Consider the following 26,660-nt stretch of genomic DNA (forward strand, 5'->3'; position numbering starts at 1 on the left):
CAAGGTGAGTCTTCAGATTCTGCCTCCTTTGCTCATGCCAGTTGTATATAGTCAATGAGACTCTTTGCAGGCTGAGATGTAACTGGGCGAGCTTGATTCGCTGTCCAGCCATTCACAGGCATGCAAAGAAAATGTAACGGGAATGTTTAAAATTATCCCACCAGAAGCCCAGTCCTTTCATTCCACTTTGCACTTGCATTTTGTTGGTTTAAATGGGTGTGAAGTGGGGGATATTAATGCTGCCTGACTTCAGGCACCTATCTTAGGAGAGCAGTCTCCTTGGACTTTATAGTCACTGGAAAGTGAAAGACCTTTCCGGAGGGCAACTCTGATCACCTAACTTCGATGACTGGACTCAGACAGTGGAAACGCTCTCTAACACATAGCAACAGAGAATCAAGCCTACTGTCAATATAATTAGGACCTCTATAATGTAACAGTGCATTAAAATAGTGAATTAATGCATTTTAATGCATTACAAATTATGGAAAATCAATGATTTTTGTACAGCATAGAATTGAAAATAAACATGGTTATTTCACGAGAAACCCATGTGATTCTTAAATCTGATGCAATAGAATTTTAGGTTGTAGAACCGGAGGAAAATAATCCTAGAGCTTTATAAAATTTTCCTTTTAAAACTACTTGCTAAACAGCAAACAGGAGAGCACCTGCTTCAAAAAGAAAAGACCTGCCAAAGCTTCCAGCTAGAGCAAGGATAATACATGATTACACTCTGTTTACTGGGACATGATAAAGTCATCTTAAAAAAACCAAAGCACTGGAATCCTCACATTTGCTTTGGATACATATCCTGAACATAATGTAAGATATGACACTACCTTTTTCATTTCCTTATTTAACATGGAAGAAATATGAAAATTATTTGAAATTGTTGCTCTTTTTCCCCCCTCCCAGGATTAACAAAGATCACTGTCAACAAATCCAGAAGATAAGTGACTGTGAGTTCATTTTACAATCTTATGTGTGTCACTGGAAGAAGAAAATTCTGTCTGAGGAAGGTATCTGACAGAAACAAGCAAATGTGGATAATTAAGCATGCAGGCTAATTCCCTTTACTTAGGCTTTCTCATGTACATTTATAGTTATGTAAGAACACCCCATCCTGAAAAACCCATCTCACTGCTGACAGTAATTAGTCTTACAAATAGTTTATAAGTCTAAAGATAAGCCAGGGATGAACTGGTGCACTGCCTAAATGGCAAAGGCCAAAAGCTTTTTGTTTTTGAAGGACCAAAAGCTGGCGTAGCGTCAAATGGCACTTTGGCAGAAGCCCAGCTTCTCGCATGTATATGTAAGCTTCACGGCTTTCCAGCTAGAAGCAGATGCACCGAGGGAAAAAGACTCGCATCCAGTTCTGTTGCACCGCACGAGAGCAGTGGGTGCTACAGACATAATTGTTGTTATATGTCTTTGGTTAGATTAGTATAAATATCGTAATTAATCTCCTGGCAGTCATTTCACAGGCACTGTGCGAAGATGTACACACCTCTGCAGCAAAATGTTTTATTATAATGACTGACACACATGCCAGAAAGCTAACCCATCTTCTTGCACCACCTTCAGCCCTACGGGTACTGAAATGCCCAGTTCCACTGTTTATTACATCCTTTCATCCCCTGAAAAATTAAGGCTCCTGCTTATACCGAAGTAGAGGCCCGAGTAAGTGTACGCTTACTTTGTAAGTGTACCTGTAAGCATATGCATACCTACTAGGCCTTATAGGTTTCAATGGGACCGATTACGTGATTGCACCTCATTATATTGATTAATATTGTGTGGAAACAAATGTTCCACAGATTTCTTTACAGTCCTGCGCTAGCTTCATTAAAATTAACAAACGCGGTCCCTTCTAGGTATGACTATGCCATGGCTAGCCGAGGAAGATGACTCTCCTCACGCAGCCAGTCATTGGGGTGCTGTGCCCTCGGGAAGGGGACCCGGCTTCCAGAACAGGCGTTATGGCCAGCAGACAGATGTCGTTAGACGTCGGTAGATGGGGCGTGCACAAAAGATGTCCTGGGAACAAGGGCACTGGCTGGAGCTCTGTTCTCTGCCTTGCCTCTAGGCCCGGTCTCCGCTGTTGTCTTTTTGGTTGCACCGTCAGGATCCAGCTCGCCTCTGCCGCCGGTTCCGTCGTAGTTCTGGCCCGAGCCGTCTGCCCTTGCTGCTGCTCCCTCTGCTCCTTCTCCTGGTCCCACCTCATCAATTGCACTCCATGGTTTCCTGGCTCCAGCAGAAGTTTAGCTACGCTCTTAGAATCATAGAATCATTTAGGTTGGAAAAGACCTTCAAGATCATCGAGTCCAACCATAAAGTCCAACCTCTCGTCAAGGTGCGTGCAAGCTCCCCGGCTTCTGGGTGCCAAACCCTACCTCCAACCGTATGCTCGCCTTCCTCTGTTAGGCTAATGAGTATTTTATGTCTCTGGTTCTTGATTTCAGATTGCCTTAATTACATCACCTGGCTTCTGCCTCCACCCAGACTCCAGCCCGGGGCCTCACTACGAGGCTTGCAACACCCGTGTCCCGTCATAACAGTCTACGCGGACAGGTGCAGACAGACGGCAGCTTGTTTCGCTGGTGCTCCAAGCTGGGCAGAAACAAGCTAGCTTTGTTTCTACATTTGTACCTACACTTGTTTGTACCTACATTACCTGAAAGGAAGAGCTCTTTTATTTCCAGACAAGATACACAGCAGCTTGGAGCACAGACAAACCGAATCCGTCTCTGTCTATGCTTGCTCAGTTAGACATACTGTGTAAACCTACACTAACTTTTAGGGTACTGAGGAAATTTAAATACTGAAAAGAGACAGACTGTGTAGATGTCTCAAATGTTTGCCCAGACATTGAGCAGCATCCCTCGTGACACACAGGTAGACAGAAATCTACCGTGTGGGTCAGAGGGGACCAAGGCAGAAAGATTTCTACTAAACTTTCTAAAAGCTGGTTTTAGCTTACCTGAGAACATTATCTATGTCCACCATGACATTCGGGTGAAGCATAGCAACTGTATTTCATTACATTTGGGTATCGACCAAATTCTAGTCTCAAGCCCACTTCTGTGAATTAGGTATCTCTGTTTCAGTAGAGTTAGTCTGGACTTTCTCAGAATATGTATTTCTACAAGTGAAACCCAAATCTTCTACCTAAAGTACTAAAATTTGAAGTTCAGACCTTTATCCAGTGTAGTTGCAATAAATTTATACCAGCTACTGATATGATCCTCTGTAACTTCCATGCCAGCAGATGAAACATCAACAGATACAGAAGATGCCAGAAAGATGTGCTTGAGCTACCTTAAAACTAACTAGCTTGGCTACTGGTAGTAGTGTACCCAGAGTTGCATAAAGCTCAAGTGTAAGCTAAGTTAGGCTAGATTTAAGTTAGACTACCAGAATTTTGCAGCTTAGGCTGAGCTCTGTGCTTGCATAGCTTGTACCCAAGCTGGGCAACACAAACCTAACAAAGCCACTGTAGACTGGAATCATTAAAGCAAATGTTGAATCTAAATGGTGCCTATTTTATGGCAGTTTTAAAAGCAGCTGAAGCATTTATTAACTTACAAATTGTTTCTAATACCCTAGTACCTCAATGGGACCACTCATAAATGCTGTACAGTGTGAACAACAGTGGCAGGATCTGACCATAAACGCTTTCAGGCATGTGAGAGAGACAGAGATTTTTGTGCTTTTGTTTCTAGGTAACTGCCTGGTTTTGTTTAACTGTGTTCTGATTATGGTATGGAGCTCATTTAACACTGTATGGGCAAATGGCATGCTTTATGTTATATTTAGCTTTATCTCTCTACGTATGAGGACCACGTGGGGTAATTGCTTCTTTGAGGCCTGACCCTCATCTCCTTCCTAAAGCTGAAGTGTGAATCTGTGGGAATGTTATATAACAGGGGAATGGGATTCCAGATCTGCTATAATATGTTTAACCTGAATAAATAGTCAGGCTGGAAATTGTCTGTGTGTTGTATAACCCCATCATAAGTTAACATACAATTAAATTTCAGATTTTGGAACTTATACTGGAAATCATTTACTTGCGTAAATAACTCCAGTGGGATTCAGTGGGATATTAGTGGGAGCTAATACAAACTCACTAAAACAAGTAGGAGTTCCTAAATCGAGCCTTGAGTGTTTTAAATAAAAATGAATTAATGCATCGAGACATTCTCTAATGTGACCTATGTATGCATCACCTATACAATTATTATACTTCTAGAAGAAATTGACATTAAAACTACTGCATATATTTTGGGTATAAAATATTAAGAAATGTGTTTCCCTTTGTGCTTACTGTTACTGCAGAGAAGTGTGAGTGTTATATGACGGTGATTGTATGCAGGATACGGTTGCAGGATATTCCTGTTTTGTGTGGGGAACCGCCTGGTGTCTCTTTGAAAGTAAGGATCTTTTAAATATACTATGCAGAAAAGCAGCAACATAGATTTTGAATTTTAAGTATGGATTAGCTATTTTTTACAGAAAGAAGACATTGGAATGGTACTTTAAGCTATTAATTTTTTACACTGTTTCCTTTTCTATAGCAGTTAGGCCTCTTCTCCAATTTTATCTAAATGCAAAGTGATGAGACAGTAGGGCCAGATCGTTCTCCTTTTGAAGTAATTGGTTGCCATTTATTTTCCTGGGAGTAACACTGTGATTTTATCAAGATCATAAGATTTAATATTATGCACAATTTCAAAAATATGCAAAACCTAAGTTTTTTAAATATAGGGGCCCACAGAACTGTAACACAGACATTTTAGCACAGAAATCACTTTAGTGTTTTTTAACACACAAGAGTGTTTGTGTTTTTTCAGAGCACTCCTTGCTCGATCAAAATTCCTACTGCAAAAGAAGCTGCAGCATTGGGTGCTTTATCTCCGGCAGACTTTTATATCTTTATTAAGGCTTTAATTTAAATCTTTTAAATCTTACATTGGGAACACCGGGAGTGGAAAGATTCTAATTAATGTGATCAAAATTCTTTATTCAGCTCTTGAGGTTTAAATACAAATCGAGGTCAGAAATGCAAAATTAAGAACTTAGAGTTATTTATCCCATGTAAAATCAAGATTCAGGTGCAGAGCCAGAAATGTTCCAACTTCCTGTTAGTTATTCTACTTATCAGCCCACAGTCCTAAATAAGTAATCAAAATGTTAATAACCAAAATAATCAAAACAATTCAATTTTAAAATCGCATCCTTAAGCTATAATTATATATACAAGTAGAAAGTTAATTTTACTGTTATTAATCTAGTTGAAATAATGTCATTTCACATCTATCTATCTATCCACTCATTTGTCTTAAAATAAGTGTAATGTAGAACTTTTCTAGGAGCAGCCTTTACTTTCTTGAGCCAGTTCCATTAGAGGGACAGAGCAACAAAATGCACATAAATAAAAATAGAAATCAAGGAATGCTTAATGCAACCTGGAGCCAAGTGTCTGATCTCAACAAAATCAGTGTTTCAGATCTCAGTTAGTGCTTGAAGTAAAAATACACTATGACTGTTTCGTAATCATAACGAAGTAGCTATAGCAGTGCTGCGCGCAGGGAAGTGACCATGACCCAAACGTGCCCGGCAGGACGGGGCAGACGGACGTGGGAGGTGAATTTGCCGGGTGCGTTGCCCGGTTGTGGCTGGGGGGTGAGTTTCTGTTGGGGTCCTGGCTCGCTTCACGCTGCTGTTGCTGTACTCCCAGGGCTTCATTTTTAAAATGAAGACTGCCAAGAAGGAGAAAGTTATTTTTGTTATTTAATATGAAAATGATCTAGCCCTCCACTCACTATCGTGTTTGCAGAGAGTCCAATTTGCTAGCTGCTACGTGGAAACAAACAGAAAGTGAAATGAAGACAGATACATTACCTCCATGGAGAAGACAAAATGGTGGGTAAAGGAGTGTGGGGAATTAACTTGGCAGTGCTCCCTTGCCTTACTCTAGTTAGCAGATTTATTTTCCACAAGCCAGAATCTTGGTCCAAAGGACACCAAACCATTAAAGAACCCTTCCGAGAGAGGAAAAATAATGACTTAATGGTCACAGCTAGAACTACAGGTGAGATTTCATGTGATGGCTGAGCCTACATAATGTCTCCCTGCTTCTAAGGAGAGTGACTCTGTCCTTCCCCAGGCCTGGCCACGCACTCCCGTCTCTTTTGGAAGCCTCCTGTCACCCTGTGATGAGTCTGCTCAGTTTGCTAGACCAGCAGAAAATAACGCTCTGGTGGGAAGAAGCTGCTTTTGAGTTACTTTAAGCATCTGCTAAAGGAAAAGGATTTTTACGGGTCCCTTCTCAATGGGGCCTTTTGAGTTATCGTGATGACTGAACGGGGGAGTTGCAGGCCAGCAAGCCAATTTAGGAATGGTTAGGAAATGTGATTTCAGCAGATGAGGGTTGAAAGTCATAAGCTTGTCAAACGAGAGGCCAGTTAAGAAGATTCTGAAGGGTACATCTGTGTGCATTCATGACAGAGACGTTAGAGCTTCTGGAGTACCTTAGCGTTACATTAGTGGTTGCTGCAGACTAATGTTGCCTCAGATTAATTGTCTCAATTAAGTCACTCTTCTTTTGAATTGACACGATGAAGCAATTCAATTTCTTTATGGCCTTGTGCTAAGGAACAATAGGAGGCCACCAAAGGAGTCACTTGATGGTTTGGGATGACGTCTGATCAGTTAAGCTGTAGCCTGAGGGGTTACCTACAGAAGAAGTAACTTTCCGTAGCAAAAACAGGGCTAGTAACAAATACAGGGGACAGAAAAACAGTAGTGGAAGCATTTATTAGGACAACAAATTACCAGAAAAAGTGATTTCTGAGCAAGGAAACTGCTTTCAGTTGCTTGTTTCTGTTGTATTCAGGGAAACAGGTCTTTATGAATATTCTTATAAATAAACATTGCTATAGTCCATCAGCCAGTTCTCTTTTTAAAAAAAACCACTTGCTTTTCCTTTTAACGGCTGTCTGAATAGGCTACAGGACGACATTATTTTTGTCACTGATATAGGTGCGTTACTTATGTTACTGCATTGCTAAGACTAAACATGATGTGAGCGCACAGTTATGTCATATGCTCTGCTGGCTCATAAAAATAGAGCCTGTAGGCACCATGAGCAGCAGGGCATACTCCTAGATGCCCAAAATCCAATCCAAGCCAAGCCAATTGTTCAGCCACACAGAGATTTCAGCATTTTCAAACCCCAAGTTAGACAAAGGACACTTTCATATACCAAAACAAATGTTTCAAAAGGAAATTCATACACCTCCTGGTAGCAGAAAGGCAGAAATCTAAGTGTCACAGCTGTCAATAACCCTCGAGTGTATGGATATTTGCATTGTGAGTGAGAAGCTAGAACAGGATGTCTTTCATTTCTCTTTGTCCAAATTGCCCTCCTGCAGCCCTGGGAGTATGTTTCTCAGCTGTGATATGTTCAGAATGCAGCTCAGAGGGAACATCTTGCATGCATTTCAGAGGGACAGGTCATTGCCTTCCCCCTCAGTATTTAAATCGCACATTTCAATAGTACGCTCCTTGACTTGAGCCACACACAACAGTGGAAAAGAAACACTTCACCTGCAGAAATGCTGAACAGGGTTCATAAGATTACGTGGCCTTTTGGACATCAGAATAAACCAAAGATATGTGTTCTCAACAGCAAGAGGCCAAAATGGACAACTCTCATGGCAGAGTGTCTCGCACCGTGTCTACATCCATATACATGCAGCATTCCCAGGACTGCAGAGACTGAATAGAAACAGAGCGCCTGTATTTCTGTTACACAACATACGGCTCAGTTCTGTTTTTTCTGAAGTGACTAGGCAAAACTTAATTGAAAGTAAGACTGGTTTTCGAAAGTCAATTTTATAAATAAGTGTATTTCCCTATTTCTAAAGGACATGGTGTTACTTTTTACTAGCCAAGACAACTATTTTTAGCTTAACCCATGCACTGTTGAAATTGTCAGTAGACCGAATGCTGTTTTAACAGATGGGTACACGCAGAAGTATGTGAGAGCATCTCTGTGTGAATCAAGTTTAAATGTTAGCTTGCGTTGCCATCCAAGAATACGGAGACAGCAATCTGTGTAAAGCTCATGAAAGATGCTGGGAGAATACACCACTGCAAATCTGATTCAGAACTGCATAGTTTATAAATATGTGCCCTGGTTGCTATGGTAGTTTTAGTTTTGGTTTCGGTGACTCAGGATTATGCAGCATCAAAAAGTAACCCACCTTGATATGTGGGGTTTCGAGAAGTCTGGTTCTTACATAATTTACTTTAAGATTTTGATAGCACTTTGTGCATAGTCTTCTCATCTCTTTTTTGCTGGATAAGGAATGTACCAGAGTTTTCACTGTCACTTGTATGGGTTTGTCACACAATCGGAGTAGAGAATACACCAGATTTAAAAATAGGAAGGACTACGACTATCAAATAAAAAAATGAAAGAAATGCCTTATTCTTATGATAAGTATCTCTGTCACAGCCTTTTCATGTTGAAAAAGGCTTTTATATTTTTTTATCCCATCTCTCCTTTTACAATCCGTGATTCTTTATAAAAATCTGCAAGATTTAGTAGAAAGTTTTGTGTCAATATATACAGTATTTGTCACTATCTCTTCAAATTACCCATTTTTCCCAGAGCTGGAGTTGATAAAATTAACTTTGATCTATTAGTTTTCCTCACTGGGGAGAGAAAAATGTTAGGACAAAATTTTTGGAAGCCACACTATGTCTGTTGTTGTTCAAGATGAAGGACAAGACAACAATTATCCCTAGGAGGTCAGAAAAAAAATTCTACATCCCTGAAGCTGACTATTTTGGGTTGTGCAAAAGCTTCAGCTGCGTACTTCTGTGGTCCAGACGCCTGTGTGAAATAGCTTTGAACGATGGCTGTAATGCTTTTAAGAAAAAATGGAAAACCAGAAAGCACACCGATAACAATCTCATTGCTAAATCATTTTACTGATCACTTGAACCCTGCCATTAAATTAACTGAAAATATATACATGCATAGATGCTATCTCTGCAACTGTTTACATGGTTACCTCTAGAGAAAAGTAGCCCTACTGAAATCAGTGCTAGTATTTGCATGTGGAAAATTACACATTCAATCACCTTTAGTGCTATGTATATACACGAAAACAAAGGATTTCACAGCACATCTGTTGTGTTGGGTAGTCTGGTAGAGATACATCAAAATAGCCTGACAGAACTAGGTCTACTCAGTGTGTCCTTAAGTTCCACACATCAGGTACCTAAAATGGTAAGTCTCTCTTGTTAGCACACTATTATTATTGTAAACACACATGCACACTTACGCAGTTACCAAATTCAATCTTGTGATACTGTCTTGCAGCAATGACTGGTTTAGGACAAATTTTATACTCACCTTCAATACGGTCTTCAAAGAGAGGCTTAATATAGAGGGTTTGGTCTAACCCTCTCCACAGATGAATTTCACCCTCCATGCTTAGGTAGATAATTGGAAAAGAGTATCAGATTTCACCAGCAAATATTATTGGTAATTGTATATGCTTATCTCAATTAGTACTGAATTAGAAGCTGTAGACGGTCTCATCTCTGCTCAGCTACACTGCTTTTACAATGAAATTGAATGACATCAAACTGGTAGGATGGGGTAAAGAATATGGCCCGGTATGCCTTTGCTGTTGAAGTTATAAATGTGTATGTGAGATATGAGATAGGAAAAATACAGGAATTAAAAACAAGTTTTAAAAAAAAATATTATTTTTATTACTTTTATCATTATTCCCTTTTTGTTCTGAATTTTGTCGAATACAGAAAATGTGAACAATTGCAGAGATTCAACAGTTTACATGAATGACAGCTCTACTTTTTGCTTAAGGAAGACCATATGCTTTGCTAGATCACATTCAAGGACCACATATAATTTACTGCAGAGCAAACAGCTATCTGGGAAGGGCATATATACTCCATATATATGGAATATCTGAATTTCAGCTGGCTGCACAAATGAATTATATGTTGCCTGTGGAGTCTGTAAAAAGCCTCAAACATAACATAACTCCCAAATGAGGTGCAACCCAAAAAAATGAGAGTCAAGGAAAAATAAAGTCAAGAACGTAGAACATACAAACTGCTGCAGTGTAAGGAAAGGTATTTGCTGAAGTTCTCTGAAAAGCTGGAGCTGAATCAGTGAAAAAATGCCCTGGAGAAAGAAACAAAAGGAAAGTACTAGATCTGGTCTTTAAAAGCAGACTGTATGATACTTAAGAACAGAAAAGGACGTGCTTTCTGAGCTCTAGAACCTCTGCATTTTGCTAACGAGCCAAGGAGAGTGAGCTGAAGGTGTTGAAGGAGGATCCGTGACCAGAAAGAAAAAGCTTAGCTGGAGGAATGAAGTCAAGGAGAGGGGACTGGAGTTCTGATGGAAACCTAAAAACATGCTCCATGACAAAGAAATTCCTAAGAGAGTGCGTTTTGAATAAGTGCCTATCAATTTGTCTAGAATTACTTTGCTGCTAGTAAAGCACTGGATTTACATATTGCTTGCTGAAATCAGTGTATTACATTCTTCAGCTATGTGGTTTCTTTGAAGAGTCAAATTTTCAGACAGCCAACTGAGAGAGAGAAAGAGAGAAGCAGCATGTTGGGGAGGGTACATGTAAAATATCAGAGACATCTGGGGAAGGAGGACTCAGCTTTCATCTTGTGTTAGCTTTTTCTGGGTTATAGTTTTCAGCTCCTTAGGAAATGGCACTGGATTGAGAGCCTCTCCCCAGGGAAGTTTGCCCACGAGGACAGGACCACAGCACGTGGCTGGAGCCGGCACAAATCCCCTCCTTAGACGCGAGTCTGTCGATGCAACGAAGCTCCCGGCTGGTAACTGTCCATACTGGGCCGATGGTACCAGCGCTATGCCAAAGCACAACTCAGTCACCCGCGTGAGTAATAAACACCGCAAAGACTGCTTCTGAAGTGCATTATGCAGAGTCAGCCTTAGTTTCAAACCCAGGAGCCTAAACTGTACCTCCGGATAGTCACACAGGCTGTCAATGGGAAGGTATAAATTAGGTGCCAGGTAATTGTTCATCCACCTACTCAGACTGCAAATCTTGCCCTGGCAAATCCTCCATCTTGACTACAAGATGTCGCCTTTTGTTCACAAGTGCATTGCGCCTGCAAATTGTCAGTGCACTGTATCTCATGCATTGCTATATGAGTAAATCTGATGGATACTACGGAAATATCTCCAGATGAAAATTCGTTTTGAAAGACATTAAGAACAACGCATTGCTGCAGGTACCTTACAACTACTACTTTTTGTGAAATGCCGCTGACATTTTTATCAATAAAAATGGAAATAGGAAGCCCGAGTAGGCTGTGAGACTGCCCACCATAGGGAGACATTCTAATTAGAGAAGAACAAACCATGCAAAATTTGAAGTGTATGAGGTCTGGTGACCCTCTTAAACTATTCTTTGTTCCCTATAATTAGGTGAAAATAAAACTTTCTTTCCAGGAAGTTTAAAACCACATTTTTCCCCCCCCGAGATGATTCAATTTAAAACAAAATACGTATTACTCTTAGCAAAAGAAAACATGCTACGCATGGAAGAAAATTTACTACATGTAATAGCTCGGTTCCTAGAAGTGGCAGCTCCGAACAAATACATTTCAGTCTTTGCATCTTCAAATGCTGTATGCTTTCGAACTACTTGTTTTCTCCCAACAGAAAAGATGGTTGGGCTACCCCAGGTTTTCCGATAACGGAATTGAACTTTAAGTAAAACAGACGACAAGCACAGGGATTTGTCCACCGTCACGTGGAAGCGTCAGGGCAAATGGGAGACGACGGCGCTCTTGCACAGCAAGCTGCCCTAACGCCGCCACGCCTAACCCCCCCAAAACGAAGGATCCTCAGCGAGTCGCCCCGTTTCTGTCCTTCTTTCCCCCAGCGGCTGCATCCGCCCTGTTGGCCAAGGCAGGCAGAAGCGCAGACGTTGTTGCGCGTGAGGCGGCGGTGGCCGGCGGGGACAGGCAGCGCCCTGCCCTCAGCTGCCCGCCTGAGGTGGGGGAGCACGGCGCTAAGCACCCGCCTTCGGTTTTGGGGTCTAAGGCCTACACCGGGCGCCCCGATAAACGACACCGCTCCCTCTCCACACACGCTTCGTCCCGCAGAAGGCCGTCCCCGGTGACGGCCCTTTTCCCGGCAAGGCCCTCGTCGCTTTTCGAGCGCCTTTTTTCGGCCCTGACGGCAGACCAAGGCCGCAGCGGGCGAAGGCCGGTGCCCCGGCCACCCCTGAGGCGAGGCCCCGGGGCAGGCGGCAGCGGGGTCCGCTCCCGCCGGGCGCCTGTCGGCCGGGCTCTTGCCCCGTGGTGGCGGGGATTTCCGCGCCGAGCGGGGCAGGGGAAGCCGGTGATCCCCTTCGGCTGAACTCTCGAACTCACGGGCCCGGCATGAGGCAAACCGAGCCGGCCTCGCCCGCCCCACTCACAACACAGGCGGCGGCGGCGGCGGCGGCGGCACTCCCCCGCCCCGCCCCCCGCTGACGCCCCGCCCCCGGCTGACGCCCCGCCCCTCCTCCCGCCGGCCACGCCCCCCCGCCCGCCAGTGACGCCACCCGCCGCGCCCGTCCCCCGCCCTCTCGCGTCACTCGTGTCACGCCCCGCCCCGCCCCGCCTCCTCTCAGCCCCGCCTCCGGTAAATCTCGCGGGATTATGCTAAAGAGGCCGCCGCCGCCGCCGCCGCCCCGCCCCTCCCGTTCCCTCCCGCCCTGCGCCCTCCGCCTGGGTGGGTGAGCGAGCGAGGGCGAGTGCGGGCCGCGGTGCGCTGTGGGATACTGGCGGTATATAGTCTATCCTCGGTGCGGCGTTAGCTGAGGGGCCAGGCAGGAGCGGGGTATGAAGATGGCGGACGCCAAGCAGAAGCGGAACGAGCAGCTGAAGCGTTGGATCGGCTCCGAGACCGACCTGGAGCCGCCTGTGGTCAAGCGCAAAAAGACCAAGGTGAAGTTCGACGACGGCGCCGTCTTCCTGGCCGCCTGCTCCAGCGGGGACACCGAGGAGGTGCTGCGGCTGCTGGAGCGGGGCGCCGACATCAACTACGCCAATGTGGACGGGCTCACCGCGCTCCACCAGGTCGGTGCGGAGCCGTTCCCGCCGCCCGGGGCGGGGGCTGCGGGTGTGTGTGGGGAAGCCTTGGCCGAGCTCGGCGGCGGGACAGGCGGGGAAGGCCCCCCCCCCCCCCCCCGCTCCGTTCCCGGCCCGTGAGGCGGTGGAGGAGGAAGGGGCCGGAGGCGGCTGCTCTCCCCTCCGCTGGGGGGTGTCGGGGCGGGGAGGGGCCGGCGGAGCGGGGCGGGAGGCGGCGGCGACCGGGGTCAGGCTCGGGGGCGGGCGGGCTGGAGGGGCGAGAGGCTGCGAGGCTGCGCCCCCCCCCCCCCCCCGCCTCGCTCCCCGCAGGCCGGCCGTGGGAAGGGGGCGGTTGGGCCTCTCCCCTTGGCTTCGGCGGGGAGGAGGTGCCGGTGACCCTCTTTCGCTTTCCCCGGCTCGCCTCGCTTCCCCCGTTTGGGCAGCGCCTCCCTCGGGAGGGACCGGGGGGGAACGGGCCCTGCCCCGCGTTGTCGGGGCTGGGGGGGGACGCACACACACGGGGACAGGTTGCCCCCGGCGGAGGGGTGGTGGCCGGCAGGTGAGGGAGGCGGGCTCGCCCCGGGCGGCCGCTTCTCGCCCGGGATCCCGGTGGCAGTTTCCTTCTTCCCCCCGTCTCCCCGGTTTCGCAGGCGTTGAGCCGCTGAAACGCCGCTCGTGTGTGCGGGCGGGCGGGCGGAGGGACGGAGCCTCTTATTTCTCGCCGGTTTCTAAGGGGAACCGGTGTTTCGTTCCTGATACAGAAACGTGTATCGATAACAGGCTGCCCGCTTTCTGTAGCGATGGCTTCTGCCGCAGTGTGAAAGCTGAACTTTAAGGGGAGCGGGGCTCTTCACGGGTTTCTTCCCTGCGTTGGAGAGCAGTCAAAAAAACCGAATCCATATTGCTTTGTTCTGGTGTGGGTATGTGGGAGGGGGGGTTGGTGCTGAGGGAGATAACTTTCACTTGGGGCAGGGGGGGAATGGAAGGGAAACTGGCTGTGAAGTTTCCTCAAAATGGATGCTTTGTGCATGTTGAACTTCATAGCAGTCTGATTGGAATCTCAAAACGTTAGCCAAATAAGGAAAGGCTGTGGCAATCCGGAGATAATGCGGGTTTGCCTGAATAGTTTTTGTTTCTCTAGAAGGCCAAAAGCTTCCACGCTGTATTAGATTCACTGGATATCCAAACAGCAAAAAATGATCTTTGACAGGCTAGCTTCCTATTCTTAAGTTCGCAAGTTGTTCAGTAGTTTTAAAAAAAAAAATAAATCTTAATGATTATGAGATGTAGGTTGATCAAGTAGAAATCTTCCCCAAATGGTTAGGTGAGGTAAATAGGACATTGTTGTTATGCAGTGCTTTTCTTAAATTCACCACCTCATTTTTGTTTAATGTATTTAATCCATCCCATACAGATTTTTTTCAAGGATGTGAGGCTCTACAAATACATAAGTTGCCCCATAGTACTGGATAGGATCCCCTCCTGAACATAAGATAGAGAATTCTACTACACTTTGCTGTATTTCCTGTGTATAAGTTGTCACTTGTTCCCCTGTAAAGGGTATTGGTTTACTTTCAGTTGTGAACTGAACTGGAAGAATGAATGTGCGTTGCGGTTAAGCCTGTCAGCATGTTACTGCGGCATGGTTACCTGACTTCAGGCTAGCCTGTCACTTCATACCAAGGTTTTATGTATTTGTCCCCCTTTAACCAAGTTATGATTGCTTCGTGCTTCCAGGGAGCTCTGTATTAGAAGTCATACCTTAACTGGTTAGATCGTTGGGTCTACAAGTTACTGTAGTCCAGTGATTGGTAGGAAAGGATGACGTTTCGTTTAACTCTATTGTTAGAATAAGAGATGAATGGTGTTATCTCTCTTCATGAAGTCCAGATGGCATTTTCACAATGTCTTTGATACTACATACAACAAAGCTTTCAACAAGATCATTCTGAGCTGCTTCTCCCCTTCTTTTTTACCTGTAGTCAGCTTGCAGTTTGAAAGGGCAAAGTCTAAGGGAACAGAGGTGAAGATTTGTATCACTGCTAAAACTCTTGCTTGCTCTCATCTTCCTCCCTCCACCCCCCCGCAGTGATACCAAAGAGCCTTTTCTCATTTTATGATATTTAAATCAAATAAGATGATCAATTGTGAAGTTAGAATCCTTGAATGTTGCCTGTTGCTGTAAAAAAAAAAAAGGTATATAACAAATCCCTGCCCGTGACCAACTCTGAATGGTTTCACTTAATTATTATCAATAAATCTTATTTGCCTCTAATATGTCGTATAAAAGGTGCAAATCATACAGTATGCAGTGTCTAACATGAATTCATTTAATCAGATTTGGCTGTGGCATGGAACAAAGCTGTATCTGTTCCCAAAGGAAACTCTTCAAAAACTTGTCATTCTTCTTGACAGAGTTTTGACTGACTGATGTCAATTGTGTCAAAGTCCACATTGTTGTGTTTAAGACTGCCACAGTTTGCTGTTGCTTTGTGGTTTTTTGTTTGTTTGATTTGTTGTGTGGTTGGTTTTTTGTTTTTTGTTTTTGTTTTTTTTTTTTGTGTTGTCTGTCAGATCCCATGTAGACTTTACTGCTTCACAGGAACAAATAATAATATCAGCAAAGATAAAGTGACTCTTACCTTTTTTGGGTTGTGTCCTTTTTGTCTTGCATCTAACTATTTTTGCAGTTATTGAGAACAAATGCATGTGTCTGAAATAGCCATAGAATTAAATATTTAATATACTATTCAGCCTTTGTTTTTCCTGCTAGATATGACAGTTACCGGAAGAGACTTAAGCTGTGTTTTCTTTTCCAGAGCCCAGGTGGTTGAAAGTGCTGAGGGGAAAGTACCATTAATCCCGAAATTCTGGTGAAGTTCAGATCTGGTCTTTAATGGAGCATCAAGCTTTATTACTAAAGCCATTAGCTAAACTTTTCCTACATCAGTGGGGTAGAATGCCATCACCGTCAGAAAGCTTTATGTAGAATTGTTTCTCTTAATGCATATGGGAAAGGAAAAATTACAATTGGCTTGGCAGCTCAGAGGAGGAAGGGGGAGAGTATATGTGCATGTACTTTCTTCATCTCTCGGCACTGAGTGATTTTGTTTTATATTTGCATGCACGTAAATGAGTGGACTTGAGCGCATCATATCTGAGGACAGGTCAGGTAAATTTCTTGGAGTTAAAGATCTTGCAGAAGGGGAGAAATTTGTCATTAGATGATGATTATTATTCGTGTATGTAATGTTGGGTTCAAATGTCATTCTCTTTAAGAACTTGTTTTGGTGTAAGTTCAGGTTAGGCCTTCAGCACAAAGGACAAAACTGGGTATACCATTTTTCTGTCTATGGGAGGTATATGCAACGTAGGATATTGCAGCAGGGTAGTATGTATTCTGCTGCAATGTACTGCATTACAGATATATTGTGTGCGTATATGTCTGTAAGATGAGAAAACTTACTTTTAAATTAGACCTTGAATTTACAATCAGATGTCTGTTCCGTTAATTTAGTGGAGGCTGAAGTTGATTGTTTTTAAACATTGCATTCCCAGACAGTTGTCACACAGGATGAGATCTAACTTACAGATAGAGCAGCTTTTCTAATCTGCCTTAACAACTGAATGTAAGGAGAACTTGAGAGAAAAAAAGCCCAAAGGTGAGCTGTGACCTTGTAGATGAATAGTTTCTGCAGAGGCGGGGGGGAAAGGTGTCATATTCTGAAATAATGTTAACAAGAGACTGTATACTGTTTTGAATAAAACCTGGTCCCTTCTAGGGCAGACATATTTATTCGGAGTGGGATTTGGTTCTGTTATCTTGAAAGCTTAGTGCCTGTCCTTCCTCAGAGTTAGGACTCTCTCTTCCTCTCTTTCCTTCTCTTCCATGAAAGAGAACTTCGTTCACTAGCTCTGATTGGAATTTATTGCTTAAGTGACTGAAAGTAGTTTGTCTAAAAGTTACGTAGAGCTTTGTACGGGAAAGAGGAGCCCAGCCTCTCTGGGCAGCACCGTGGGAAGGCTGCATGTGGTGGGGAGGGACCGTGATGTGACCAGTTTCCTGGAAGGCTGGATTCTGGATTTCCTGCGCACGCTGCTCCCCTGGGAGCATGGGGTGTGCACTGTGGAGTACCTGCACGCTCCTGATAAAGGAGTCTGAGATTAGGCTGCGGTTAGGTACGACAAATTATGCAGCCTGCTTTTTGGCTGCCCTTTTTCTTTGAGGCTGCTCAGATTTAGGAGGTGGTAACCTGGTTTTTGGCCTCATTCTCTCTGGGTGAGGAAGGTGGGTGCTGCGGCCTAATTCCACCAGATAGCGTGAAAGGAGCGTGTCCTGCTGTCTTGATCTTGTTTCTTCCTGGGGAGGGTACAGCTTTGGAGGTAATAAGAGAAGGGAAATTGCCCTGGCTGTTTGTGCATGGGCTTCATTGAGTACTGTAGGTGTTGTCATTGGTGAAGGCTGAACAGCAAGAGAGGCTCCTGATCCTTAATGAAGGATTCTTATGCTCTTTTTTGTCCAGGACAACTACAGTTTAATTAAGCAAAGTTCCCCAAAGGCTATGTCTCTGTTGCAGATATCTGTGTTTTTCTGCAACTCTTCAAGTACTAAATTGAATATGAAGGTGAGACTGTTTTACTGACATTACAGTTATGTATTAGTTTGCAGGCACAGCAATATGCAGTGTTAAATAGAAATTTTTATTTGATGCCAGTGCTGTAGGACTCTGCTGTGTTGATCCCTCAGTAGTATTTAAGATGCTGAGAAACTCTTCACAAGTGTGTTTCACTGAACGCTTATTCTTTCTAACTGATTAAGGACTGTTATTACTGTCTTAATATTTCCTGTGGGTTCTACGGGATTTATTTCTTGGGTAAGAAGTACCTTCCTTTGCAGGAGTTTCTGCAATAGTTTATGTGAAAAATTCTATCAGGACTCCTGGTGGCATGCTTCTAGGACCTGATATGGTAAAGGGTATTAAGATTGGCATCAACTGTCGTCCTTGTTACGACATCCTTTCAGATGGCAAGGAGTGATGAAAAAGGGACATAAAATCTACCAGTGCTGGATCCCTTTCCCTTAGAACTTGATAGAGGGTATTAAGGCTGCACTGTTGGGATCCTTTTTGACAAATGATAACAGAGGTCATGTATTTGAGCTGGGGCCACAGCATGCAGAGCATGTCAAGTCATAAGAGCAAAGAACAGGTTCCTACAGTCTTAAATCTCTAGGGTGTTTGCATCGTAGCAGCAGCACCCAACAACCAAGGGTAAGGAAGGTATAGAAATAGCTCAAAGCCATCTTAGTGACCTCCTAGCTATGACCTCTGCACTGCCTCTTTTGGAGAGTGAAAGTACTGGGTGTATGGTAAACTTGTTAATATTTCAAGACTACCAAGTACGAGAACGTACTTTTGTACAGAAAGGTTCATACTCTGTTAGGAACCTGATGCCTAAATCTCACTGTTTGGAGGGGAAACAACCTCCTACCCACTGAATGCCCTTATGCTCTCATTGTAGATGATACACAACTGAGAATTTTGGAGTCATTTGCTCAGTTTGGATTATGTTATCCTGATTTATTTATTTTTTTAATTCTCTATCTGTACAACAAAGCACAGAGAAAATGAGTCCCGAAATCAGTGTAATGTTGACTTCACTCAGTGATTAGACTACAGAGGCATATTTGTTTAAAATCCCCTTTGTAACAGGAGTTGGTTCTTGTGTGGGCCATAGATCTTTCCATAGTTACAGTAGCTAGGTTCAGATTCTACAATAAGTACTTGTTAACTTCCTACTGATCTCGTCATCTAAGATTTTTTTTTCTTTACCCTTTGAAATGGAGGCAAGAAGAGGAAAAAAAGATGTGATTCTTCATAATATACTTTAAGTGTAATAGTGGAAATTTAAATGCTGTGTTCAAAAGAATTGTTCTGCTTGCTGTTTTATAAAAGAAACAAGTAACGGTCTTTCCACCTTTTTAGGTTTATTACCTCCAAGTGTCTCTTGGCCTCCTCATGGTCTGTCAAGTTTGAACCTGGGATTTCTATGTGTAGTTACCTAGCATTTTTCATTGCTATGGATATTTCTAGTGCACAAATAGAACAACCCAAGTGAATTCTAGCATATAGTAATTATTTTAAGTATTTAAAGCAAGCTTCCATGTTAGTGTAACTGATGGATTTCTTAAACTTATGTAGTTATGGAGGATGAGTTCTACGTTCAATGTAAGGATGAATTCAGCCGGTAGGGCTTTAGTATTTACCGAAGCTGACGTTCAGGGATGATTTTTGCCGGTCTATAGCCATGAATTTCACTGTAGCATTAATGCTGCTTTTACAGTAAAGCTCTATCTATGTTTTTTTATGTATTCTGGCATATTCTTGGTATTGTTAGAACACTCTTTCCATGATAAATCATCAAAATCACCTTGTAAGAGTAGATGAGATGTGCTCTTGTATGTATGAATAAAACTCAAGTGAACACGCTTGATTTGAGGCCTTTTTGATCTTGGCATTGTAGTAGCAAGTGTGTTGTTTTTTACGAAATTACTAAATTTCAAATTGTTAGCTAAATCTGAGGCTAGGAGACAGACAGAAGCAGTCAGTATAAATCATTAGTAAAGATACAACTTGGGTCTTCTAACTGAGGATCTGTATTCCAGGCTTAAGGGTATATGCTAAATTTTAGTTGGAACAGATGGTTTGACAGGCTCTTGGCCAGTTCTTTACTTGTTTATCCCTTTGCTTGTACTCTCACTTGCTCTCTTTCTCAAAGTTGTTACTTGGGCTAGTAAGACATTTATTGCAATCCTCTGAAAAATTGAGAGCCCAGCATGTTGCTTGCCTCCCTGTGTAATTGTGACTCCTGAGGTTGGGCTGATAGGATGTGGAATCGAGGAACATGCATGTGTTCTAGCAAATACTTAAATTTTTTTATCCAAGAATATATTCAGACAGGTTAGACTTGGACAAACTAATATGCTCTGAAAGCCATGTGGTGGTAATTTTGGACAACTATAGCATGAGTACACCCTTCTGGGACTCTTGCAACCAAGAAATTGTGAATTATGCCTTGTTACTGCCATACTGCAGTATCAATATAGAGTGTATGCATATAGGACATGCAACCTATGAGGACATTTACCTAACAAGTGTTATATCAGTGCTTAACAATGTGTCTTTCTTCATTGATCTGGGCAACCGTAAAAATGCAAACTGGAATGCAGCTGCAAAGCAGTGGAGCTGTCAGTAAGCTGGGCAGCTTCTGATGCTGCTGGATGGGTGGAGACATTCCAAGCTGCTTTACTTTCCTATATGCATTCCTGAAATGACAGTCAATGGAAAGCATGGCATAAGAGTGGCAGCATTCCTCAGCTGTTTCCTTTCTAGTAATTTCAAGACTGTAAGGATAGAACAAGAAGGCAAAAGATGATCAGGGTATTTGGGGATAGGGAGGAAGCATTTCTGGATATTTTTTTTTAAATGCTTTGTTTTGACAAGACCTGGTACCCAGCTTTTCTGTTGTTTTTTGAGAACACTGAATCAGCCACTGTGCTTATCCTGGAAACACTGAATCTTTGACAACTCATTCACAAAACCAAAATTAGAGCAATATGATGAAGTCTTTGAAGAAGACTGTTTCCCATTTATGCCCGAGTGGTGCTAGCACTTACCCCATTAACAATATATTTCTTAGACTAATGGCTTCTAAAGGGCTGTTAAACAGTCAAGAGTGGAGTTCACTTTAAGAAGAGGGTGAAACCCCTGAAAAAAAACTTGACCAGCAAATGCAGCCTTATTTTGGACCTACATACAGATGTAGATTTGCCTTCAAGGCTGCAAGTAAATAGTTCTATACTACTGTAACTTCTGAATACTTCAGTTTTACATTTGGTCTATAACTAGCACATAGCCATCTATTTTGATACTAAAATATCTGTAAGCTATGCTTTTTAGAAATGGTTCCAGGTCTAAAACATTCTGTCAGGGGCCAAGTCTCACTGGTTTTTTTTTGTTTGTTTGTTTTTTTAAATCAGCCTGAAATATCCTTTGATTTATTTTCCCATGTTATGATTGTAATTCAGGGTCTTGAGTTCACATTGTGACAGCTTGCTTTGATGTGATCAGTTAGCCAGCCAGTGGTGATTACTACAAAAGTTTTTGTTCTGGGGTGTTTATTTATTTAGTTTTGCTGTTGCTGTTTTACTACCCTGATAGTGAAGCTAGAAGAGTAACCAAAGTGTCTTCTATATACATATTGAGTATCTGAGGTTTCTTGTGCATCAGGGGATTTACATGCAAGTCTTGGCCTTGTGTTGCGGATCTGAAATGCATATATGCCATTTCTCATGTGCATTTCATTTTCCTGTTAGTTTTTTGGTTCTTTCACAGAATGACTAAAATGCATGTTAGCAACATGAAACCTGTTTGTTAATAGTTCTGCTTCAAACTTACAGAATGAGCTTACCTAACAGTATTTTCCTTAAAATTTCACATGTGAATTATTTGTCTAAGGCAAAATAACACTGTCTTTGTCTACGTAACAAAGGTGAGTGCAGCTGACAAGTGTGTACACTGAGGTATGTGTGTGGTCAGTGCTACCTTCTGAAACACTTAACTTGGATGAAGCTTTCACTGAGAAGCTGCATTCCTCTGTCAAATCCAGGATCCTTGTGGGCCCCTTTTGAAACTAAAATACCATCTCTGACTTCTGGCTTTGAAAGTTTTGGCTTACTAATGTCCTGAAATTTGCTTTAGCATTCTTGATTGAAAACCTATGCTTCCGTTACTGAAGTGGAAAATTTGTTATTTTAAAGCTGCAAAGCATGTTGTTCCAAGTTTTAACAAAAGTGTTGGTTCTTGCAGTATGCTCACGAATGTATGCAATTATACTTGAATGAGTAGGCTTAATTAAGTAATCTTAAAGAAATCAAAAGTGTGCCCCCCATCCCAGAGATATAATATCAATAACTTTGGATTGTTTTCTCCTAGATCAGTCATATTTTATAGAATACACAGAAGGTAGTCAAAACTAAAAGTAACCTTGCTTATTGCAGGGTTGTTGCAGCAGTAAGTTATTTTTTTATCTAGTTACAAAAAGTCAACAACTCTTAGACTTGTTTTACTAACCTGTTCTTTGGAAATGTTTTCAAATCAATCCAGCCTGGTGCTTTACATGCTGAACTTTCTGCAAACTTGGGCAAAACGGAATTGCCTTAGGTTTTAATCAAAGTGAAAAGTGAAGACTGGGGTGACAGCATTGTGCCTGTGGGCTGAATAGGGACTCCTGTTGTTAAGTAATAATCTCACTCCTATCAAACCATATAAAACAAAGTTTTTAGAAAGCTTGCCAAACTTCATAATTTGCTACCACTTTTACTTTGTTCAACTACTGCAACTTGAATTATTTTAGGTCCTAATGATAAAGATTTTTTTCACAAGGAGTCTGCATGTTGTTTCCTACTCAGTGGAAGATAAAAGTTCAACGCTTTATCTCTGAAAGAAGAATTTTTGTGTAATGTCAGTTTCTTGGCTTCTGAGTATAGCAGAGTGGAGAGGGTGGGTTGTGCTAACACTGTGGCTGTCCTTGGGTTTTTGTTTGTGAATTTTGTTGGACATGGCTTTCTGGTCCTTCATTTTCTACTTGCAGACAACCTAGCCAAATGCTTGGCATTTGTGTCTGTATAGCTACACTTGTATGTGTGTAATATTGAGTGCTCATACTTGTATGTCACAGTGCTTATTGGGTATTTGATGCTTAGGAAGAGAAACAACTTTCCCCCATCTCTGTAAAGGAGTAACAACAGATCTAGTGGCTCTTGTGCTTAACACTTGTAATATACTTGTAAAATACTGAAGAAGGCCACTGACAAGTATATGATTGCCCTGTGTTTTAGTTGAGTTGCCCTCAAACTTGGTTTTATGTGAAATAATTTCTTCATATTTTTACCTGCAGTTTGCAATGTCATATCTTAACCTGGCTTTGGCCTGATCTGTCAAATGTGACTTCAAAGAAAGCTCATGAAGTTATTGTATAAACAGGTTTTACCTATAGCTGTAGGTAAATATAGCAGTGGTGATTTAAAAACTACCATTTCAAAGGAAAATACAGAACAACTTAGTGTGAATGCCGGAAGATACATTGCGTATTTTGTAAAGTGTTTAATCAGTTACTGACCTGTGTAAGAAGATGTGGGAGTGGGGGAGCTCTTTTCCAATTGTTTTCCCAGCAATTGAAGAGGATGCTGTACTCCATAATATAGTAAAAAAGTGTAATTATAGCCCTGCACTTGCAAGCTTAAGTGGCATTTGGATTTTTAGAATACAGTCTCTACTGTTTGTTAAAAGATCTGACTGCTGCAAATAAATGCTACTAGAAATGTTGCACTTGCTGCTTGCTGCTTTTCATTTTGGTACACAAATAGCTCCAGGTATAAATGTCATGAATGTAAAACTGGTTGGGGGGAGGGCATCTAAATTAATTTCTAGATTGTAATAGCTTAGGAAAAGGAAGACCAAAGTTAGAGGAGCTGCATTTGGGATCCAGGAAGGGGCTGTCTTGAGAAACTTATGCTTTGGCAAAATATACCAGTGCTGGATGCTGCTGTGGATACTGATGTGAAGAATGGAAACACAGGCAACCTCTGGCTGCTGTATATAGGAATTCTTGTTTAAAAGAGATATTACTTGCTTCTCTGAAAGTAGGATGAGAGGTGTGTGTGTGGGATTTTATCCTTTTCCTGATTTCCTCTAGAGAGTTGTTGAGTTAGATTATCCTAGTGCTAGCCTCTATATGTAAGTTATCCACTTAAAACTAGTAATTCATAGAATCATAGATGCCTTGCACAAATGGGATTCAGGAAATGAGGCAACTCAACTGATTTTTCAAATATTTAATAAGCAACAGAGTTTTTTTAAATGGAGGAAAAAAAATATAGTTTCAGTCGTAGTAACCATTCGACTCTTCTCCTTGACTGTAGCCCAAAAGATCTCCTTCAGTCTCACCTGCTTTCCTTACAAAACCTGTGCCTATTTTGTAGAAAGAATCATAGAATGGTTTGGGCTGGAAGGGACCTTAAAGATCATCTAGTTCCAACCCCCTGCCATGGGCAGGGACACCTTCCACTAGACCAGGTTGCTCAAAGCCCCATCCAGCCTGGCCTGGAACACTGCCAGGGATGGGGCAGCCACAACCTCTCTGGGCAACCTGTTCCAGTGTCTTACCACCCTCACAGTAAAGAATTTCTTCCTAATATCTAATCTAAATCTACCCTCTTTCAGTTTAAAGCCCCTTGACCTATCACTGCAGGCCCTTGTAAAAAGTCCCTCCCCATCTTTCCTGTAGCTCCCCTTTAAGTGCTGGAAGGCTGCTCTAAGGTCTCCCTGGAGCATTCTCTTGTCCATGCTAAACAACCCCAACTCTCTCAGCCTGTCTTCATAGGAGAGGTGCTCCAGCCCCTGATCATCTTCGTGGCCCTCCTCTGGACCCACTCCAACAGGTCCATGTCCTTCTTATGTTGTGGGCCCTAGAGCCAAACGCAGTACTGCAGGTGGGGTCTCATGTGAGTGGAGCAGAGGGGCAGAATCAGCTCCTTTGACCTGCTGGTCACACTTCTTTTGCTGCAGCCCAGGATGCGATTGGCTTTCTGGCTGTGAGTGCACATTGCTGGGTCATTTAGTTTTTCATCCACCAGTACCCCTAAGTCCTTTTCCTCAGGGCTGCTATCAATCCACTCATCGCCCAGCCTGTGTTTGTGCTTGGGATCACCCTGACGCATGTGCGGGACCTTGCACTTGGCCTTGTTGAACTTCATGATGTTCGCACGGGCCCACCTCAAGCCTGTCAAGGTGCCTCTGGATGGCATCCCTTCCCTCCAGCATGTTGACTGCACCACACAGCTTGATGTTGTCAGCAAACTTGCTGAGGGTGCACTCAATCCTACTGTCCACAGCACTGACAAAGATGTTAAACAGTGCTGGTCCCAATACTGACCCCTGAGGAATAACACTTGTCACTGGTCTCCACTCAGACATGGAGCTGTTGACCACAACTCTTTGAGTGCAACCATCTGGCCAATTCCTTATCCACTGAGTGGTTCCTCCAACAAATCCATGTCTCTGCAATTTAGAGACAAGGATGTCGTGTGGGCCAGTGTCAAATGCTCTGCGCAAGTCCAGGTAGATGATGTCAGTTGCTCTTCCCTTATACACCAACGCTGTTACCCCGTTGTAGAAGGCCACCAAATTTGTCAGGTATGATTAGCCCTTAGTGAAGCCATGTTGGCTGTCATTAATCACCTCCTTATTTTCCATGTGCCCTAGCATAGTTTCCAGGAGGATCTGCTCCATGATCTTGCCGGGCACAGAGGTGAGACTGACGGGCCTGTAGTTCCCCAGGTCTTCCTTTTTTTCCCTTTTTAAAAATGGGGGTTATGTTTCCCCTTTTCCAGTCAGTGGGAACTTCCCTGGACTGCCACAACCTCTCAAATATGATGGATAGTGCCTTAGCTACTTCATCCGCCAGTTCCCTCGGACCCGCGGATGCATCTCATCAGATCGCATGGACTAGTGTGCCTTCAGGTTCCTTAGATGGTCTTGAACCTCGTCTTGTCCTACGGTGGGCAGTTCTTCATTCTCCCTGTCCCTGCCTTTGCCTTCTGTGACGTGGGTGGTGTGGCTGGAGCACTTGCCAGTGAAGACTGAGGCAAAGAAAGTCACGGAGTCCCTCAGCCTTCTCCATGTCCTGGGTAACCAGGTCTCCCGTTTCCTTCGGGAGAGGGTCCATGTTTTCCCTAGTCTTCCTTTTATCACCAACATACCTATAGAAGCTTTTCTTGTTGCCCTTGACATCCCCGGCCAGATTTCATTCTATCAGGGCTTTACCTTTCCTAACCTGATCCCTGGCTGCTTGGACAATTTCTCTGTATTCCTCCCAGGCTAACTGTCCTTGCTTCCACCCTCTGTAGGCTTCTTTTTTGTGTTTGGGTTTGTCTAGGAGCTCCTTGTTCATCCATGCAGGCCTCCTGGTGTTTTTGCCTGACTTCCTCTTTGTTGGGATGCATGGCTCCTGAGCTTGGAGGAGGTGATCCTTGAATATTAACCAGCTTTCTTGGGCCCCTCTTCCCTCCAGAGCTGTATCCCATGGTACTCTACCAAGCAGATCCCTGAAGAAGCCAGAGTCTGCTCTCCTGAAGCCCAGGGTAGTGAGCTTGCTGTGCACCCTCCTCGCTGCCCTAAGGATCTTGAATTACACTGCTTCATGGTCACTGCAGCCAAGGCTGTCCTTGAGCTTCACATTCCCCACCAGCCCCTCCTTGTTGGTGAGAACAAGGTCCAGCATAGCACCTCTCCTCATTGGCTCCTCTATCACTTGGAGAAGGAAGTTATCACAAACGCATTCCAGGAACTTCCTGGATTGCTCATGCCCTGCTGTGTTGTCCCTCCAACAAATGTTGGGGTGGTTGAAGTCCCCCATGAGGACCAGGGTTTGTGAACGTGAGG

General features: G+C 43.3%; 1 protein-coding gene and 1 long non-coding RNA gene across 7 annotated transcripts in view; both read left to right on the forward strand.

Moving 5' to 3' along the window:
* The first annotated feature begins 1,872 nt into the window (after positions 1-1,872).
* On the forward strand, positions 1,873-4,195 carry LOC115336387. The gene is made up of 2 exons (XR_003921746.2): positions 1,873-2,356; positions 2,466-4,195. It is a non-coding gene; the product is annotated as an uncharacterized LOC115336387 (long non-coding RNA).
* An 8,594-nt stretch (positions 4,196-12,789) lies between these two features.
* PPP1R12A (protein phosphatase 1 regulatory subunit 12A) overlaps positions 12,790-26,660 on the forward strand; it is a 127,555-nt gene continuing 113,684 nt past the window's right edge. For 4 of the 6 annotated variants that reach the window (XM_030002621.2, XM_030002623.2, XM_030002624.2 and 1 more), the window contains exon 1: positions 12,790-13,167. In XM_030002621.2, the coding sequence (XP_029858481.1) occupies positions 12,931-13,167 (237 nt within the window). In that variant the 5' untranslated portion in view covers positions 12,790-12,930. The remainder of the gene's footprint in view (positions 13,168-26,660) is intronic. The other 2 variants (XM_041120416.1, XM_030002622.2) reach the window with 1 other exon arrangement.

This window comes from Aquila chrysaetos, chromosome 26 (genome assembly GCF_900496995.4).
Source record: "Aquila chrysaetos chrysaetos chromosome 26, bAquChr1.4, whole genome shotgun sequence".
Classification (NCBI taxonomy): domain Eukaryota; kingdom Metazoa; phylum Chordata; class Aves; order Accipitriformes; family Accipitridae; genus Aquila; species Aquila chrysaetos.